The following is a 20,944-nucleotide window of genomic DNA, read 5'->3' as shown; positions in this document are numbered from 1 at the left end:
TCTATTTAAATAAAGGTAACAATATAGCTTGTAACACACACACACACACCCCCCCCCCCCCCCCCCCCCAAGTTGTATTTCCTCTCCAGATATCGTTACTTTGCAAAATTATTGGTTTTAAGGGTTTGTAACGTTTTGTATCATTTTGTATTGAGATACTTGTCTGAACTTTATTGTCAATCAAAATGTTCACAAATTGTGAAGAAAAACCTTACAAATGAACCACATGCAGACGACAACAAATCGGATGTTGATTGCGCGAACAGTAGGCTACACGAGAGAAAAAACTCCCGAACAGAGTTGGAAGCATAACGCAGTTAGGTTCGTTGACGATATTGTTATTTCCAAAACACTTTTACTTTTCTTCTTACCCAAACCAAACTGAAATTATTTACCAAAACAATTTTGTAGGAAGACGAGACCTCACAAAGCAGACAACAACAAATCGGAACCATCCACGACACAAAATATCTAAATTTGAAGCACAACATGGCTTCACGGCGAAACGTCACTATCGTCAAGCATTCGTTTCAAGTATGCAACATAAAACAAACGCTTTAAATTGCAGACTGCAGTCAGTCAGAACAACGATGTCGCCTGTTGGACTGGTGGTTATATTGTTTAACTAGTCCTTGTGAATTTGTTACTCGCATCTGGCTAGCTAATTAGTAATTTCTGCTTCCCTGAAAAACAAAACTTGAATTGTCCGCCATCTTATCTTCTCGCTGCACCAAGTCATCGACTGGCAGAGGTGGAGTAAGTCCTGGGCAGTGTTCCCGTTCACTCCATTGCTGTGCGGAGTACTCTGGCTCGCCGGGTGAGTGAAAGGAGCGCACCCTACTTGGTTGATGTATTGCACAATATTATATAGTAGTGGTAGGCTTACATTTTACAAGTATTTGAAATACTCTTTATTTGTTTGCCTTTGTTTTGTTTCGTTTTTGTTTTGGGGTTTGTTGTTTTTACTATGCTACAAACAAAAACGGTTTGAAAAATTATCTGAGAGCTACAAGAAATATATATATATATTTAATTTATTTAGAAACAAATACAGCAATTTCTTTGATTATAACCCATAATGCGTGCACTTTTGTTACTGTAATACGTAAACACATCACTTTGAAACTTATTTTTTCGATCAGAAACCCAGCGTCTATATTGCCGTTTTCGAAAAAACCTAACGATATGTCATTGGTGCATTTCAAATCGTTGTCGGTCTTTAACAACGTCAGACTCGCGTCGAGCCGGGCGTATTCGATACGGTCGTGTGGGTGTCCCTCGGAACCAGTGACAACCACTACACGGACGAGCTTCTGGGGTTCCTGGAACACCACCGTGAACGTGTCGCCGTCGGTGGGCGCCCCGTGACTCCAGAAATAACCTTCACCTTGATAAGCCAGCCGGGGCAGAAAGGTCAGGTACACGCTCATGGAGGTGATGATTTCCGCCGGAGGATTATCGGCCTTGAACACCTTGGTGAAGTTGTCGAAATACCGATCCTTGAGCGGTTGTATTTTTCCCGGGAACGAGGAGTAGATGCCCAGGTGTTGGAACAGTGTCGGCTTGCGGAGTTTCTTCGTCATCTGCGTCATGACCAGGTTGAAGTAGAGGTACGTGTAGTCGACCGGCTGTTCCTGGTAGAACAGCAGAAACATCATGGCCATCTTGTCGAGATCCTCAGTGTGGTACAGCTTCCCGATAAAGCCGAGCTCCGAGAACTCCAAACACGTCCATTCGTCCGTCTGCTCCTTTATGTACTGCTTGATAGAATCTACGTAGCCTGGGAGAGTCTTTACGTCATCTTCGATCTGCATGTAGTACGAAGATCGCCCCATGCTGTACTTAAACATGTAGGCATAGTCAAAATTCTGTTTTGCTCGCCATTTTACGTACTTTATTGGTTGGTTGTATGTTAGTTTCGTGACGTTTATTGCATTGTAGTAACTGTTGGGAGCTTGAATAACACTGATCATGCCACTCTGCAATAAATCCCCAAACTTGTTTTTGATGCTGGTGGCCAGCATTGTCCTTTTTTCAGTTTCTCTGTCTGCTAGAAAAACAATAATGATGACGTCATCTCGCTCGTTATCCGCCATGTTTGAAATGAGAGAGTCGAGAGTCTGAAGCAGGTAGGTTTCGCCGACGCGGTGGATTGTGGGTATTCCAATAGCTAGCAACACTGAAATGAACAAAAATGTATACATGAATTTATCATTATATGCAGGAGCTGCTGGGGGATTTTTTTGTGAAGGAACTTGAATAAGTGACCCCCCAACAGTAAGTCATTAATAAAAGACATAACATTTATAATAATTTTCTCTACTTGTCAGTGGCGTAGAAAGGTGCCAAAAAGTTGGGGACACACTTTTATATTTACACACGTTTACACTATTATAAAGCAAATATACAGCAAAATATCTGAAAAGTGGGGGGCACATGCCTCCCTTGCTCGCCCCCTCCCCCCACCTCCTACGCCAGTGCTTGTGCTAGCAAGATTTGTCGTTACGACAGTACCATTATCCGTTTTGGGTTTCACAGTGATTATATATATATATATATATATATATATATATATATATATATATATATATATATATAAGACAGTCTTCTTTCAGCAACACCCAGCTGACCAAGGTATTCCTACTATAAAGAAATAAATGTATTATACTGGTACGAGGGGCGGGGCCTAGCCCAGTGGTAAATTTAAAGCGCTTGCCTGATGGTTTATTTCTCGTTCTAGCCAGTGCACCACGGCTGTATATCAAAGGCCGTGGTATGTGTTATCCTGTCTGTGAGATATGACCATGACAGAATGACCATATGTTTGACGTCCAATAGCCGATGATAAGATAAAAAATCAATGTGCTCTAGTGGCGTCGTTAAATAAAACAAACTTCTTCTTTTTTACTGTTTATATGTTAGGTCAAAGCTAGAGAGCGCTCATTTGTTAAAAACTGTCCATTTCGAAATGTCGAACAATTAAAAGGTCGCCAAGTACTGCGTCTGATATATAATAGCACATAAAAACTACCTAATTTTATTATATTGGGAGTTCATTTATAATTCTACAAGAAAAGAAACTCGACACCGCTATTCGAAACAGAAAATCTGCCGGTTTTGAATAAGTGTGTCGGGTGTCTTCTTATAGCATTTGTGCTAGTCGTGACCGGCCTCGGTGGCGTCGTGGTTAGGCCATCGGTCTACAGGCTGGTAGGTACTGGGTTCGGATCCCAGTCGAGGCATGGGATTTTTAATCCAGATACCGACTCCAAACCCTGAGTGAGTGCTCCGCAAGGCTCAATGGGTAGGTGTAAACCACTTGCACCGACCGGTGATCCATAACTGGTTCAACAAAGGCCATGGTTTGTGCTATCCTGCCTGTGGGAAGCGCAAATAAAAGATCCCTTGCTGCTAATCGGAAAGAGTAGCCCATCTAGTGGCGACAGCGGGTTTCCTCTCAAAATCTGTGTGGTCCTTAACCATATGTCTGACGTCATATAACCGTAAATAAAATGTGTTGAGTGCGTCGTTAACTAAAACATTTCTTTCTTTCTTTGTGCTAGTCGCTAACAACTAACCGTGAGCTGTTAGAAACCCGATAGGCGCTTGGTGGCTTGACAACCCAGGGCCCTATTTCGCAAAATATTGTAAGCCTCGTTTTGCATTTAATTTAATGTTTTATTTAACGACGCACTCAGCACATTTTATTTACGGTTATATGGCGTCAAACATATGGTTATAGACCACACAAATAATGAGAGAGGAAACCCGCTGTCGCCACTTCATGGGCTACTCTTTTCGATTAGCAGCATGGGATCTTTTATATGCACCATTCCACAGACAGAGTAGTACATACCACACCCTTGGATATACCAGTCGTGGTGCACTGGCTGGAACGAGAAATAGCCTAATGGGCCCACCGACGGGGATCGATTCCAGACCGACCGCGCGTCGAGCTAGCGCTGTATCACAGGGCTACGTCCCGCCCATCCTCGTTTTGCACGTAAACGTAAATCTACGACTAAACCACAGTTCTTATGACTAGTAACAGTACAACTAATATAGTTAGTACACGTATTTCACTTTCTGTCATCCTTAAAATCAGTCTGATTAAAATTAGCTCTACTGGGTCTACCCTGGTAGATCTAACAGCACTGCAGTGCTTGGACTCCCAAGCCCAGGTTATCTATAAATAACAATTCAAATATCGACCAATTACACTTCGCCGTTTATAGTGTTATTCGGGAGCATACAAATTCTAAAAATATCGGGCGAGACTATTTATGTAATAGGCGAACTTGTTGGTCTATTTCAACATTAAAAAAAAACAGGGGGAAAAGTGCAGTAATAAACTCTGGATTGTATACTAGTATAAACAGATTTTATGGCTATACCATAACGGGTTTTTTTTCGTCTTGAAACGAATTTTATATAAAAATTTTATACTGAAATTAGTTTCCGGCATACTTCGTAATTCGCCCGAATCATTTCGTATACCCTCGGCATAATCCTGAATGTTTTCAAATTCTTTTTAAATCACTGGCATGATTTTGCAAGTAAGGTTTTGATTGGTCGAATGAAAGGTCAACTGGACATGAGCTCCAAAGGGCTGCTGTTAGATCCACATGTAATAGTGGAGCTAATTTTAATTAGATTGCCTTAAAATGGTCAATCTTCCGTAATGATGTAATTTTCTGTATGAAATAGATGCCAAACAGATGTAAACATATGACCGGTTTAACTGCTAGTCGCAGACGTAAACTTACGATATTTTATGAAATTGGCTCCTGGTGTTTTAAAGGGATAGACCCTAGTTGTTAAACATTAAGGCATATTTTTCACTATTAGAGCCGTTTATGATCACTGAAATCAAACATTACTTATAGTTTGCTGTTTAGATTATCCATGTCTGTACAACCGAAGTGTTTCTGGTTATCCTGGTGTTTCTGATACCACAAAATGCTTCTTTTTTTCATATTTTTAAAAACGCACGTGCGTCTGAGAAGTAAAAGTTATGGAGTCGAGTTTTAGTCTATTTTAAAGGGTATTTCACCGTTTTATTAACACAGACACTTATTTCACTATATTGGAACGTTATCCAAATGTGTTACAGGTTTGTAAATTAATCAAACTTAGTGTCCATTTTTACGGGTTGAAACTAGGGTATGCGACTTTAAGAACGTTGAGGGGTGAGACGTAGCCCAGTGATAAAGCGCTCGCCTGATGAGATGCGCAATCGGTCTACGATTGATCCCATTGGGCTATTTCAGTCAGTGCTCCACAATTGGTATAACAAAGCCCGTGGTAAGTACTATCCTGTCTGTGCGATGCTGTATATACAAGATCCCCTGCTGCTAATCGGAAAGAGTAGCCCATAGGGCGATAGCAGCGGGTTTCCTCTCTCATTGTTTGTGTGGTCCTTAACCATATGTCCGACGCCATATTTAACCGTAATTAAGGGGTATTCTTACTATTCGGTCAAAATTTAAATGTCATTACACCTTGAAATGTTCACATATTATAAAGATATCCTTATATTACTAGAATGTCCAAAACAATCATAGGTCACCGGGGAAATTGTGATCTACGGACCATAAAGTGAATCCGTGTATGAATCATTATGATGTATCTTTTTTTTCCGTGTCTAGTCAAATCATTCATGCTTTATATCTAGTTTTATATAATGCAACAAAGAGAAAGTTAGTTATATAGCTTAAAATGATATCCAGCAGACACACAAGTTCATATATTCGGTATGAAATCGGAGCTTTAAATACATTGGAACTAAAGTAAAAAAAACACTAACTTTTTTAACTTTTCTGACTGTTTACTTTACAACTGAATACAGGTATCTAAAAGTAGTTACACCTACTCACAGATAGTAACGCTGGGTGACTAAATCAATATGAGGTATTTAAAATGTACTGTTACCGATGAAAATGTTCTACATTCACAGGTTAAAATACCCCATACATACATGCATGTAGGTTTGTTTGTTTTCTTTAACTACAAGACTGGAGCACATTGATTAATTATCCATAGGCTATTGGATGTCAAACATTTCGTAATTCTGACTCATAGTCATCAGAGAAAATCCGCCACATTTTCCCCGATGCAGCAAGAGATCTTGTATATGCACTTTCCCACAGACGGGAAAGCACATACCACGGCCTTTGTCCAGTTGTGGTGCACTAGATGGAACGAGGAAGAACCAATCAACTGAATGGATCCACCGAGGTGATTCGATCCTGCGACGCAAGCACCTAAAGCGAGCACTCAACCGACTGAGCTAAATCACGCTCCTACATGTAGATAAACAATCATTAAAATTAGACCAAAAAATACAATGTACACTTTTGTTTTAAAAACAGCTTCATGGAAGTGATCGACGATTTAAAAAAAATAATAATAATAATAAAATAAAAAACCAAAGTGCAAATAATATTATTCCATTGTGGGTATGGGTAGGGCTGGGTTGAGGGGTGGCGGTTCATTACTTATTTCCCTCATATATGTACGTACTGGTACTGATGTCATAAAATGACCTGCCTGTCAAACGTGACGAATTAGTCGATTATTGGTGACCAAAATTACATCAATTATAAACAAATGACACTAAGATATGTGGTATTGTAAACTGGTTAACTATAGAGAATACCCCTGCGTGTGCTGTAACCTCACCGTGGTGCAGGGGTGTAACATTCTCTTTGAGAACGGCCAATACAGCACAAATTGAAGTTTAGAGTAAAATTCAGTATCCGTAAAATTCTGTGATATTTGTATTTGTATTTTTGCACAGTTCTTTACACTGTTTTTGTTTAAACCTTGAATTTTTATATTGATGTTGATCATCACTTTATTTATTTGCATTACCATAGTTTGACGCCCAATAGCCGATGTATTTTTCGTGCTGGGGTGTCGTTAAACATTCATTCATTCATTCATTCATTCATTCTATAGAGAATAATACAACGAGTTGTTTTAAAATGTATTTAACGAGCAAAAGTGAGCCTGATAGGTTTTTAAACAACGAGTTATGAGATAAATGGTATCTAACGGACTCGAATGTATTATTCTATTTCTTACATATCCTCAAAAACCATGTTTTAAGCAAATTTTAACATCTTTTTTCACTAAAAGTTATTTACAGCCGTTGCACTTGTAGCTGACTTACGCGTCACAGACACATGATTTCCAGGTTAACTATACGTCACAGTGTAATCGATTTCCACCGTGCTGGGGTTTTTTTTATTGGACGTATGGCATTGGTGACCTAGTCATCTTGGCTTGGCTTGGCTAGGTTTTTAACGTGTTCATATACCTTTATGGTTTCGAATACGCCTATCTCGAGTCCGGCTTCCGATATGATCGGGGATCTGACTCGGGACAGGAAATACCTAAATATAAGGACAATTTGGAAATTTAGAAAATTACAACCAAAAGGAGCAGCCAGTCGTATGTCTTGAAATTGTTAACACATGTTCGTGTGTAAACAACTATGTGTTATCAAAAATAACGCATGGTGTTCTCACTAACGGGTATGTAAGAAACCAGTGTAACGCGTGTAAGTGTAAACACGGCTATTGACAAACCTTTCTTCTTCGGTGTTGAAGGAAATACAAGAGCTTCAGTCCCGTTCACTTGGTAGTGCATGCCACAAGTACACGTCTACAAATTAAATAGTAAATGATGATGATGATGATGATGATGATGATACTAATAATTATACTTATGCTTTCCAACTCAAGCCTACGATGTATTTGTATTTTTTCCCTAACCAACCAGTGCCCTTCGACATTTAAATAAAACACAGTGGTATGTGCGTCCTTGTCTGTGGAGAAAGTGCATACTAAATATCCCTTGCTGCTGTTCGATGGAAATAGCCTGTGTGACAATGCTCACAGGGCTCTCTCTCTCTCTCTCTCTCTCTCTCTCTCTCTCTCTCTCTCTCTCTCTCTCTCTCTCTCTCTCTCTCTCCCCCCCCCCCCCCTACATCTAAACCGTTCTTTTAGCAGTATTTTAAAAGGTTCTAAACAAAATTAATATTTCTTTCGACTGATAAGGGTCATGATACTCGTCAACTTTCTCCAACCCTCGTAACATTTTTCAATTAATCTTTGTCAAGCTGTAATGTTGATTAGCACCTCACTGTTTATACTTGTCCAACTTGTCGATAATGTACGCAGCAATCTAATTAAAATTAGCTCCACTATTACATGTGGATCTAACAGCAGCCCGTTGGAGCTCATGTCCAGTTGACCTTTCATTCGACCAACCAAAACCTTACTTGCAAAATCATGCCAGTGATTTGAAAAGAATTTGAAAACATTCGGGATTATGCCGAGGGATGCGAAATAATTCGGGAGAATTACGAAGTATGCCGGAAACTAATTGCAATATAAAATTTTATATAAAATTTGTTTCAAGACGAAAAAAAACAATGTGATGGTATAGCCATAAAATCTGTTTATACTAGTATACAATCCAAAGTTTATTACTGCACTTTTCCCCCTGTTTCTTCAATGTTGAAATAGACCAACAAGTTCGCCTATTACATAAATAGTCTCGCCCGATATTTTAAGAATTTGTATGCTCCCGAATAACGCTATAAAAGGCGAAGTGTAATTGGTCGATATTTAAATTGTTATTTATAGATGAAATGTCACCTGGACATGGCAGTCCATGCAATGCTGTTAGATCTACTGGCTAGACCCAGTAGAGCTAATTTTAATCAGATTGCTGTACGCAGCTTGTATGCATGCCTACTAACAAATATTTATCGATTAGTAAACTACACGTTATACGAACTCACCCGAAACGTATCGATCGTTTCCGTTGTAGGCAGAACGCCTGATGTTGCAATTCGTGTCTCCGTTTTCATTTGTGTTGATTTTTTAGACATTTCGCTGTAATCTGTAAAACAAAATAGACGTTACTAATGAAAAATAAATTGGTTTATTATTGCCATCAATGGTTATCTTTAGTTGTTTTCATATGCCATACAAGTTTGTCGCCATGTTGTTGTTGTTGTTGTTGTTTTAATACTGTGTAACATAAACCCGCTTCTGTGTGTTAAAGGGAAATTCCAGCGTTTGCTGCAATTTTAAAGATGTTATCGACTGAAGTGTAATTACATATCAAATATATTTTTCTGAATACAATATTAGTGGCTGTATATTAAACGTGTTTCTGGTCGTTCTAATATTTGTACTAGGTTAAATTATTTTATTTTATTTCCTTAAATATGTTTTCGTACGTACGAAATTATTTGAAGACAAAATCTAGTTTGGGCTTCTTACAAATATTAAGACGGCCAGAAACACATTGAATATACAGACACTGATATTCTTAACCAGAAAATGTATTTAATATGCAAGTTTAATCGTAGAAATATTTTATTAGTCGGAAACATCTTACAGTGCAGCAAATTCAAGAATGTTCCTTTAATATAGATGTAGAACAAAATGTCAACGATCAAAATGCCAAAAGTTTAAATGTCAATAGTAAAAATGTTATGACATTTTGTCCATTGATATTTTGACAGCTGACATTTTGTCCGTTGACATTGTCTGCACACATATTAATAGTAATACATTTTAGGTGACGTAACATAGCCATTATTACCCATATGGTTAAAAATATCTTGGTACATATCAAAGTCCCACTAGAATGCCAAGTGGGACGTAACACTTTTGACGTCACATAATGACGCCATCGATTGGCGTACTACAACCTTACAGGAACGTCAACGAAACTAGATGAGTGATATAAATTAAGATCGATGATGGGTAATAAATAGGATATTAAACTCGCTATCATTTCATATCATGTTTATGTACCTCGTGAAATAATTTTGATTGTCACTCGCTAAAGAACGTGAAAATTGAAAATCATTTCACTCGGGACATAAACATGATACGATATGGAAGCTCGTTTAATATCTTATAACTATGGCCAAGAATAACGAAGAATGGCATGCGGAATTAATGTGGATGATATATTCTAAATGATTAAATAATAAATAAAAATATTTATTATATAACATTTACTGAAATATCTTAAAATATCAGTGAAATAAAAGTGTTATCAGTCACTCAGTGACGATAACACATTTTAGAGTCAACAGTTCACTATTTCACTCTAAAATGTGTTATCGTCACTGTAGAAAGTGTTATCTTCACTGTAAGAAAGCTGGAACTATTTTTGCTGCTGGCATTTTAAAAATAAAAGTAAATTGCCAAAAGTTATATAATAAATAGAAAATTTCATGTTTTTTGTCAAATATGATTTATATCTCAACTCGTGAAGTTTGCAATCATATCACACTGGTGGCGAAAGCGCGACTCGTGAGATATGATTGCAAACTTCACGAGATGAGATATAAATCATATTTGACAAAAAAACAAACATGAAATATCCTCTATATTGGATATTGCTACTTTAACATTGTGAGACCCAGGAATAACTGACGCAAAGATCTTCAATATTTAATGATATGTTACTTATATGCAACATTGGGCTTCAGTGGTTGTCAATTAGAGCCTACATGATATTATTTCATATTTGATGGAGGTCCAAGTGATTGACCCCCTCCCCACCACCACCACTTGAAATCTTTTTGCATATGTGTTACTGTGGGTCTCACATGGTTAATGGCATTATGACATATTACGTATCTATATTTATTACATACCTGTGAGAGATAACGGAGTTTAATAACAAAATCGTACGTCACATTGTGAGATACCGTTTTTCTTGACAAAGCTGGGATATAAACTCTAACGCGATTGGCCAACAGCACATTACGGGAGAATGGGGTCAACACAATGTGACATAAGATGTTGTACATTTCTTATTGAAAGCAGTGCCGAGTTCAGCCAGACCGAGCAGAAAAACGTCCGCCAAACTGGTTTAAGTGCTTCATGTTAAAAAGAATGACCACTTCAGAAACCAGTCAAAATAGTTTGCAAACGTTAGCCAAAAACGTTGGTTGGACTTAGGGCTGATTTTACTCTCAGTAACACGAAGTAGTTTTAAAATCGATGACGAATAAACTATTTATGAAATCTAAATCAGGGTCATTAACCTCGATTGTGGGGCCTATGCTGACACTTGAAAACCAGCTGCTCTGTGTGTTTACCTTTGTTACTGGGTTTTTTATGAATTCTAAGCAGTAATTATAGGTAGGTAATATCGGTAAATAAAATACTACACTCCTTTCAGTTTAATACCATTTTTATGAACTCGTACATTAGAAAATGGCATCTAGCTCGCTTTCGCTCGCTAGATACAATTTTCTAATGTACTCGTTCATAAAAATGGAATTAAACTGAATGTCGTGTCATATTCTCTATTTAACATTTTTCAGTGACATTTTACTGGCATCTCGAAAGGGGAGGGAGCAAATTGGTGCTGGAGCCTCAATAAGCGAAACTCAAAAATCGTATGCAGTTATACTTCTGATATTTAAATTATATGAAAAATTTATGAGATTTTGTGTATCAAATTAAATAATATGTGGAAATGGAAATAATTGACTGGAAATTAAATAATAATGTGGAAATGGAAATAGTTCACTGAAAATTAAATAATACGTGGAAATGGGAATAATTGACTGGAAATTATAAAATAATGTGGAAATGAAAATATGTTCACTGAAAATTAAATAATATGTGGAAATGAGAATAAATGACTGAAAATTAAATAATATGTGGAAATGGAAATAATTTACTGGAAATTAAATAATATATGGAAATAGAAATGTTTTATTGAAAAAGGAGTGGTCCTCTAACCTAGTCTATATCCCCCACTGATTGCATATTGCACAAAAATAGGACGTTATAAACTTGTAATTATCATGAAATCAACTCGCATCTAACTAATTTTGTGGATACGCATAAAATATTATATGGGAGGGACGTTTAGACAATCAGTGGTAATAAATAAAATACTAATGCCCGTGCACCTCTTTATTCAGAAGGAAGAAAACTTTTCTATCTGGAAATTTATAAAGGCTCGTACGTAACCTAATGTAACTGGAGGAGGCGGGTTGCCATAAAATCGGTAGCTGCCGACCGAAAGAAAAAAGAAAGAAATGTTTTATTTAACGACGCACTCGACACATTTTATTTACGGATATATGGCGTCAGACATATGGTTAAGGACCACACAGATATTGACAGAGGAAACCCGCTGTCGCCACTTCATGGGCTACTCTTTTCGATTAGCAGCAAGGGATATTTTATATACACCATGCCACAGACAGGGTAGTACATACCACGGCCTTTGATATACCAGTCGTAGTGCACTGGCTGGAACGAGAAATAGCCCAAAGGGCTCACCGACAGGAATCGATCCCAGACCGACCACTGGGCTACGGCTGCCGACCGACGCAGACTGTCGTAAATCTAAGAACATTTTACTGGGAACACGTCGGATCTGCGACGGATCTAGGAAGTGGAAATCTGTTCAGCTGTGCAGATCTGCCGCAGAGTGTCTGCGTCGACCTGTGTAGGTTACATATTTTATGGAAACCTGGCTTAATCATTAACCAACCATCCTGGACAAGTAGTCCGGATAGCTGAGGGGTGTGCCCAGAACATGGTTGGGCAAGAGTTTCGAATTTCCCCCAGTTCTATACAATATAATTATATCAGGATTAGGGTTAGGTTCAAGATTAGGATTTGAAATAGATCACAGCAAGGGAAAAAACTCTTTCCAATGATTGAACGCTAGCTGAATAAAAGCATGAAAATAAAGTTAAATGAATGCGTAAAATAACAGGAATACAGTAATATCGGGTTTTTCTCCAGCAACATTTAAACTTAAAATGGCATTTTAAATAATTATTTCTGCCTCCACCACAACTTGGACTATTTATTGTCCCGCTACGCGCCGATAGTCACGTCTGGTATAACAAACTACACACTTACCTGTTTGAAAGAGTCCATCTTGGTCCTTGATCAGAAGGAGAAACTGCAGGACGACAATGCACGCGAGAATAACAACGACTGCGGGGGAGAATTCACAAGGACGACACCATCGATGGCGTCTCATGACTGCAGACGTCACATTCAGCTGGAAATAGATGTAATTTTTCTGTTCTAAAAGGTGTACCATTATTTTTCCTTTCAATAATCTACTAAATGTTATTAAAACAACAAACTCTCCTACAACTGCAGTCTTAAATGTGTTATTAAGAGTTCACAGCCGGAGTTTTCAGCCAATAATGAATGGAACGGATGCATGGGTGGATGGACGGATGCACGGATGGATGGATGGATAGATCGATGAATGGATAATAAAACTATAGTACTGTCGGAAATAGAATAAAAATGATTTTCATCGATTATTTCTTACATATTAAACTGACAAGTAAATATTTTATAAATATCTATTTAATGATAGTCTACCTAATTTAGCATTTACTTGTTTGGGCTCTCATTGATGTTCAAGGTGGTGTTTACTCTTGAAATTAAAAGAAAAATGTCAGTAAACAGGTGATTTGTGCACTTTATTGGAACATACTATAACAAATTTTGGTCAACATGTGTCAATTTCATTGCTGTTACAATATGTGAGTGACTGTTTCTGATGATGTTTTACCCCTATCCCTAAACAAAATATGTATAGTCATTTATAAGTAACTTATGAGCACAACTGTCAAGAACCATTCTGAGTGATCCATTATACCGGTATTAAAGGTGCCATCTCAATGTTGCACAATGACAGCTATTGCAATTTTTTTTTTTTTTTTAATAAAATTTTGATTTAACATTTAAAGAAGATACCTTTAACAATATGCCCATCAATGATTATAGGAAATAATTTTATCTACAGGTAGAAAATACATTTTTATTGGAGAATCTTTATCACAAACATATGCTCGCATATAACTATGATAGAGCACCTTTAAATGGTTGCAAGACTGTGTAAATTTCTAATGTACTTATATTGAATTTATACTCAATAAATATGCTTCTCATAATTAATTTATGCTGCAATTCAAAATAATCAGTTAACTTGCAGTTTTAAATTAAAAGTTTGTTTATGGGTAAATGAAATTGACACATATCGATCAAAATGTGTTATAGTCTGTTCCAATAAAGGTCACAAATCAACTGTTTACCGATATCTTTATTTTAATTTCAAGAGTAAACACTACCTTGTACATCAATGAGAGCCCAAACAAGTAAATGCTAAATTAGGTAGAGTATCATTAAATAGGTATTTACAAAACATTTACATGTCAGTTTAATATGAAAGAAATAATAGACGAAAATCATTTTTATTCTATTTCCGACAGTACTTTTAGTTACCTTGCCCTCTCTACGCTACCATTCAGAAGAGGTTCAAGGCATGGTTGCAACAATAGCTGACACTGATTGTTTATTAGGTAATGTGATATATGTTTCGGTGTGAGATATAGGTTTGGTTATTACAGCTTTTAGCGTTAAATTACATAGTAGACCGACAAAAAAGGTAGCCTATAATTTCGAGAACAAGGGGTAAGTTTTTTTACTGATTATTTTGTGTGGGAAAAAAATCAGTATTTGACACATACAGAGAGAGAGAGAGAGAGAGGAGAGAGAGAGAGAGAGAGAGAGAGAGAGAGAGAGAGAGAGAGAGAGAGAGAGGGGGGGAGAGAGAGAGAGAGAGACACACACACACACACACACACACACACACACACAGGCTATTTCCATCGAACAGCAGCAAGGGATATTTTTATGCACTTTCTCCATAGACAAGGACTCTCCCCTGGGTTGTCATGCCACGACCAAAAGCGGTCAGGCCCTTTTTAAGGGCCTTATGGGCAACCTAGGGAGACACCACAGCATCATAGAAGTCTAATTAACGAGCTACTCTCGAATCACTAATGTCAAAACCTATATTAGCTCTGACTCTTTTCGACCAACCGTTCAAAATTGCGCCCAAATTTCTCAATCAAAATTGCGCACCTTTTCTCTTTGGCATAATTTCTGCTCCATTCAAAATTCCATAGCACCATTACCCCCCCCCCCCCCCCCCCCCCCCAATCCGTCCGCCTGTTACTGACCACGGTCGGGCTACTGGTGCTCACTTGCACCTGCCAGTGCAGGCGGTCCCTCCTTCATCCCCCCCCCCCCCCCCCCTTTCCTATCCTGGACGGAGGAACTGGCCAAGGCCGGTTCTTGTGCCCAGGACAGGCGTGCGCTACAACAGCTTGTTCTGAATGTGCACGTAAAACCCTATGACCTGACCTGACCTGACCTGACCTGAAAAGGACGCACACGCCACTCTTGTCGATTTAAATGTCGAAGGGCACTGGGTACTTAAGGAGAGTGAGTATGAAAACAAAACACATATATACTGAAATCAGACGCGCGTGCAGGAATTTATGTAGCTGGGGTCTAGACTGTGTTTCCCGGAAAAAAATATTTTTTTGAAAAAAGAAGAAAATTCGCTTTGAGCACATGGGTTCAACCCCCTAGAAATGTCTGAAGTGTAGCATTCACTCCGAGTTGGAGTCGGCACTGAGATTCGAACACACACCACCTTCCAGTCCTAGTTATCGGATATTATAAACTCTATGGCTTAACCATTTCCGTACTATAAAAGAAGAAAAAGTTCACTTTCTGATCGGTCGGGCTGCTGGCGCTCTCTTGCACCTGCCAACGCGGGCGGTCCCTCCTCCCACCTACCCCAAACCCTTTCCTGTCCTGGACGGATGATCCGGTGTAAACGGAATGCATGTCCGTAGGAACATTAATCTCTTAATCTCTTAGGAATGCAAGTCCTAGATCTAATATACCTAGGAATGCAAGTCCTTGGACTTACATTCCTTAGGAATGATGGTCTGACTGACAATCAAAATTTAAGTCCGGTGGTATGGATAAAAATTAAATTATAATGTAAACAAAACGAAAAGCAGTTTCCTTTCTGGTTTAATTAATTAACTTAGGATACTGGCGCCTCTCTTTATTTAAATATTTTCTATATATATTCCAATATTTTCAATTTATATCATTTTCAAAAGTATGTACACATTTTGTTGACCTTATTACATGAGCAGAAACAAGGTCTTTATTCATTGCGTGTTGTTCCAACTAATAAATACTTAAACATTTAAAAGTAATGTTTGAAAACTTGAAAACATTTTCCATAATTCGAAGCATGTTACATGTCTTAGTACTCGGAAATAAATATAACTTGCCCATATGATATACCAACAAAATGATCTGTTAGATATTATGTACTGGTATTTGAAGCAAATTCTACTTGCAACAGTCTAGACCTCCCCCTGCATAACTTACTGAACATGTGCTTGCTTTGTCAATTTTGCTCATTTTCAAAAATTAATTTGGTCTAACATATGACAAGTCAGACTCTGTGCTCTGTGATATCTTAGTCCGAACCAACCATATTATCGATAACAAATTATGTTAAATGGTTTTCATTAAGGTTTATCAATTAATAGAAATATCAATGACTAAAAGTGGGTTTTAACAACTCAATAGGTCACTGCACCGACTCAAACAAAACAGTAACTCGTGAACAATTGTCATACTGTCAATAATATGCACACACAATTTACAGAGATACTTTTAAACGGATTAACTACTCATGACACTTTTACACCTGACCGGTTTCGTCACAATAGGCACTAGACTCCCTTTTTGAGTGGAGTGAGGCCGGCTGATTTTTATTGCCAGAATGAAACGAAAATGTCCGAATCTGGAACACAACGTATATTTATATTCGCATTGCTACCAAAAAGCTATATAGGATTCCAAACAAATCAGACTGCACTTTTATATGGATTACAACTAACATTGTGAGTAGAATAATGGAAATACATGGTGAAGTTTTCAGGCCAGCTAATTTTTTCCGAAAGTGTCTATCGTCCCCCCTTCCCCGACCACCCCGTCTTATACGCGTATGGTGTTCCTAAAGGCCAGGTATAATAATACAGATACCCTTACCCCAAGTCGTCTCTTATGCTTATGATGGTCAAAACTGCCATAAGGCAGTCAGTGATAATGAATTTCAAGTGTTTTGATGCTATTTGTAATTGTTCATCTATAAAAGGCAATTTTTCATGTTTATTATTCCTGTTATTTTTATATTATAGTAACTGATCATTATAGTACTAGTTATTAATACTAACTACTAGAACTAAGTACAGTTTCTAAAGTTTCTTTTCAGAGATTTTCATGAATCATATATATATAATGAACACAATATCGGAAATAAAATCCCACCGGACTAGGAATATTAGGACTGAAAGTCATGTGGACTAGGACTACCAGGAATAAAAGTCCCATGGACTTACTAGGAATAAACGTTCCACAGACTAGGATTCCGAGGAATGGAAGTCCGATCGTACAAAGATTAACAAAATCACAAGTTAATCGGATTGTGACTTACAGTCAAAATATAAACATATTATTAAAAATTATGTTAGAGTATCTAGAAATTGCCTTTTGCTGTTCGTCAAATGGTATGTTTTTTCTATTATTTATTTACCTGTGTTCATATATTTTTAAACAATTTTGGGCTCCATATTGGAGGGATTTTTTATGTTTCTTTGTGTTGAACACATGAACATATAGCCTACTTCATATCTATAGTTGCATTATATACTTTTGAAAAAAACAAGATACTCGTCCTACTTGAATATGCTAACAAAAATGTAAGACGCTTACAAAAATTCACTAACGTGTCTGATCCACAAGTCTATGACGTAACAAAATAATTAAGTTGATACTCAAACTTAAAAATGTTTTTGTGACATAGAGATTTGAACCCACAAGTATCTTAAGACTTATCCATCAGACTACTGGGGAATGGTGCCAAAAAAAACAACTTTTTTCTCTCGGTGTCTTTCAGGCAGCTCGTGCAAATTGCAGAGTATAACAAACGGACATCTAATTTGCCGGACTGGTATTTCTGTCCCTGTAGAAGGAAGTCCTGGGGTGGGGGGAGGACAACTTAAACATAAACCAGGTATGAATGTCCGAGTAGGACTATGGTTTTTCGGTTCCCACAGACCTGTGTTCCTTTTACACCGGCACGGGCCGACACCTGGGGCATAATTCACTAAACTCTCGCAACTTTGCGATCTCGCAGTGCAATGCTAAAAGACTTGCAAAGAGGATGCTTTGTTGTCTAGCAGAGCCTAAGAGACTTTTGTGAATTAGGTCCCTGCCGTACAACAGCTTGCTCTGAATGTGTAAATCAAGCCATATGACCTGACCTGACCCGACATGACCTGACTAGTTGCTGACCACAATAGGACATAAAATTCTGAATCACAAAAACACCAGTGGTGCGTCACACTCCGTGCACTAAGAAATATTTCACCTCAATAATGTAAAATGGAATCTAGACTTAGACTAAGAGTATTTGTACATGTCCCTATGCCACTAAGGTTTCAGGCAATCTGAACTGGGATTTCAATACAATATCTACCACCCGAAAGCCCCGTGACGTTAACTACTGCACCATCAAAGCACTGGCGTTGCTAGGATTTTATATTGGGGGGGGGGGGGGGGGGGGGAGAGAGAGAGACACTATTGGGGTGGGGGGGTAACCTACACTATATATGTATGTATGTATGATTTCATAAAATTTAATACAGTAAAAAAAAAAAAGAGAGAAAAACAAGGTTCGACTCGGGTGAGGGGTGTGGGGGGGGGGGGGGGCATGTAAGACGCTTACAAAAATTCACTAACGTGTCTGATCCACAAGTCTATGACGTAACAAAATAATTAAGTTGATACTCAAACTTAAAAATGTTTTTGTGACATAGAGATTTGAACCCACAAGTATCTTAAGACTTATCCATCAGACTACTGGGGAATGGTGCCAAAAAAAAAAAAAGTTTTTCTCTCGTGTCTTTCAGGCAGCTCGTGCAAATTGCAGAGTATAACAAACGGACATCTAATTTGCCGGACTGGTATTTCTGTCCCTGTAGAAGGAAGTCCTGGGGTGGGGGGAGGACAACTTAAACATAAACCAGGTATGAATGTCCGAGTAGGACTATGGTTTTTCGGTTCCCACGGACCTGCGTTCCTTTTACACCGGCACGGGCCGACACCTGGGGCATGGTTCCCGTGCCCAACCCCTCGCTACGCCACTGTATCAAAGAGGGTAAACCCCGTTGCTGGTTTCCTTGAATAATTATAAAAATTGAAATCACAGAAATAGTACGTTGCTTATTATATATAGCGTATTACACACACACAAACGCCACACTCTTCTATCTGTATTTCATAAAATTATATTTCTTTTACCGCCAGTCCATTCCTGTTGACAAACGTAAACAAAACTTGGCACTACAGTGACTATACACTTACCTTGTTTCGTCTTTCTATCCTTAATGAGAACGCGCATACGACTGACCTTAGTATTGTTTGGACAAGTTTGAAAGATCGTCGGTTGAAATAAGTAGTCCGCACAGCTATCTACCTGTGTATGGATTAGTCTGTACAGCCGTGTATGGATTTAGTCTGTACAGCCGTGTATGGATTTGTGAGTTGCTTTGTATTCGATGAATGAATGAATGTACTGTTCGTTTTTGTCGCAGATGGTGTTCGTTGCAACACGGTGGTGGAAATGTGGCCGAATTCACTCACCACTCGCATTTTTGCCATCTTAATCGGCTGTCAAACATTTGGTCATTGTGACACGTAGTCATCAGAGGAAACCCGCTACATTAATTTTTTTTCCGAAAAAAAGAAAGAAATGTTTTATTTAACGACGCGCTCAACACATTTTATTTACGGTTATATGGCGTCAGACATATGGTTAAGGACCACACAGATTTTGAGAGGAAACCCGCTGTCGCCACTACATGGGCTACTCTTTCCGATTAGCAGCAAGGGATCTTTTATTTGCGCTTCCCACAGGCAGGATAGTACAAACCATGGCCTTTGTTGAACCAGTTATGGATCACAGGTCGGTGTAAGTGGTTTAAACCTACCCATTGAGCCTTGCGGAGCACTCATTCAGGGTTTGGAGTCGGTATCTGGATTAAAAATCCCATGTCTCGAATGGGATCCGAACCCAGTACCTACCAGCCTGTAGACCGATGGCCTAACCATTACGCCACCGAGGCCGGTCTCATTGTGTAGATATGTTTATGTCGCATCTTACTATTCGCCGCAATGTGCACATTATATTATTGTATTTATGAATATGTATGTATGCCTACAAAATGTTTATTTTACGGTAAAATAACAAAACTATTCAACTGGAAAATATTTACCACTTGGGGTTTAAAAGGACTAGCCTGACTTTTCGGCTGTTTTGGCGACAAAAGTTACATATTAAATACATTGGACCGAATTTATGAAGACCGGTTTTTCTTAAATGCTGGTGTTTTAAAGCATTGTAAATGTGTGTAGGTACACGCCTGTACGACTTAAACAGGCTTTGTAAATTCAGTCTATTTTGAGAATACCAGTGTCTGTATATCTAATGTGTTTGTGGCCGGGTGCATCTAATGTAGTTGTGACCGGGTGCTAATGTTTTTTTTGCAGTAATTTAATTTAACTTCGTAATATCTTCCTTTTTGTTTTTCGTACGTACAAAATGGAAATGGAAGGTAAAATCCGGTTAGCGCTACTAGAAACATTACGACAACAACAAACACTATTGGCCGAATTTACGAAGCCTGTTTTTCTTAACCCCGTGTGTTTAAGCACTGTAAAGACATGTAGTTACACGCGTGTAAGACATTCATTCATTCTTTATTAACTTTGAGCTAAAAGCTCATCAGTTACAAGAAGAAAATATATAAATATATAAATAAACAAATACACAGATGAACAATGGTGACACACAATGAAATAATTTTCAGTGGAAAGTAAGTAAACAATAAATAAATAAATAACACTTTTTATAATTAAAATAATAAGTAAATGAGATAACTACATAGTGTTGTTTCTTAACTGGGTAG

At 38.1% G+C, this 20,944-nt stretch overlaps 1 protein-coding gene across 1 annotated transcript; it reads right to left on the bottom strand.

Annotated features, from left to right (window-relative positions):
- Positions 1-1,016: 1,016 nt before the first annotated feature.
- On the bottom strand, positions 1,017-19,446 carry LOC121383354 (alpha-1,3-mannosyl-glycoprotein 4-beta-N-acetylglucosaminyltransferase C-like). The gene is made up of 5 exons (XM_041513332.1): positions 19,341-19,446; positions 12,933-13,077; positions 8,813-8,913; positions 7,593-7,668; positions 1,017-2,179 (listed from the first exon to the last, which is right to left on the bottom strand). The coding sequence occupies exons 2-5, from the start codon at positions 13,054-13,056 to the stop codon at positions 1,035-1,037; spliced, it is 1,446 nt and encodes a 481-aa protein (XP_041369266.1). The 5' UTR covers positions 13,057-13,077; positions 19,341-19,446; the 3' UTR covers positions 1,017-1,034.
- Positions 19,447-20,944: the final 1,498 nt, after the last annotated feature.

This window comes from Gigantopelta aegis, chromosome 10 (assembly GCF_016097555.1).
Source record: "Gigantopelta aegis isolate Gae_Host chromosome 10, Gae_host_genome, whole genome shotgun sequence".
Lineage (NCBI taxonomy): Eukaryota > Metazoa > Mollusca > Gastropoda > Neomphalida > Peltospiridae > Gigantopelta > Gigantopelta aegis.
The sequence above is the reverse complement of the archived record's forward strand: the minus strand, read 5'-3'. Positions and strand labels throughout refer to the sequence as shown.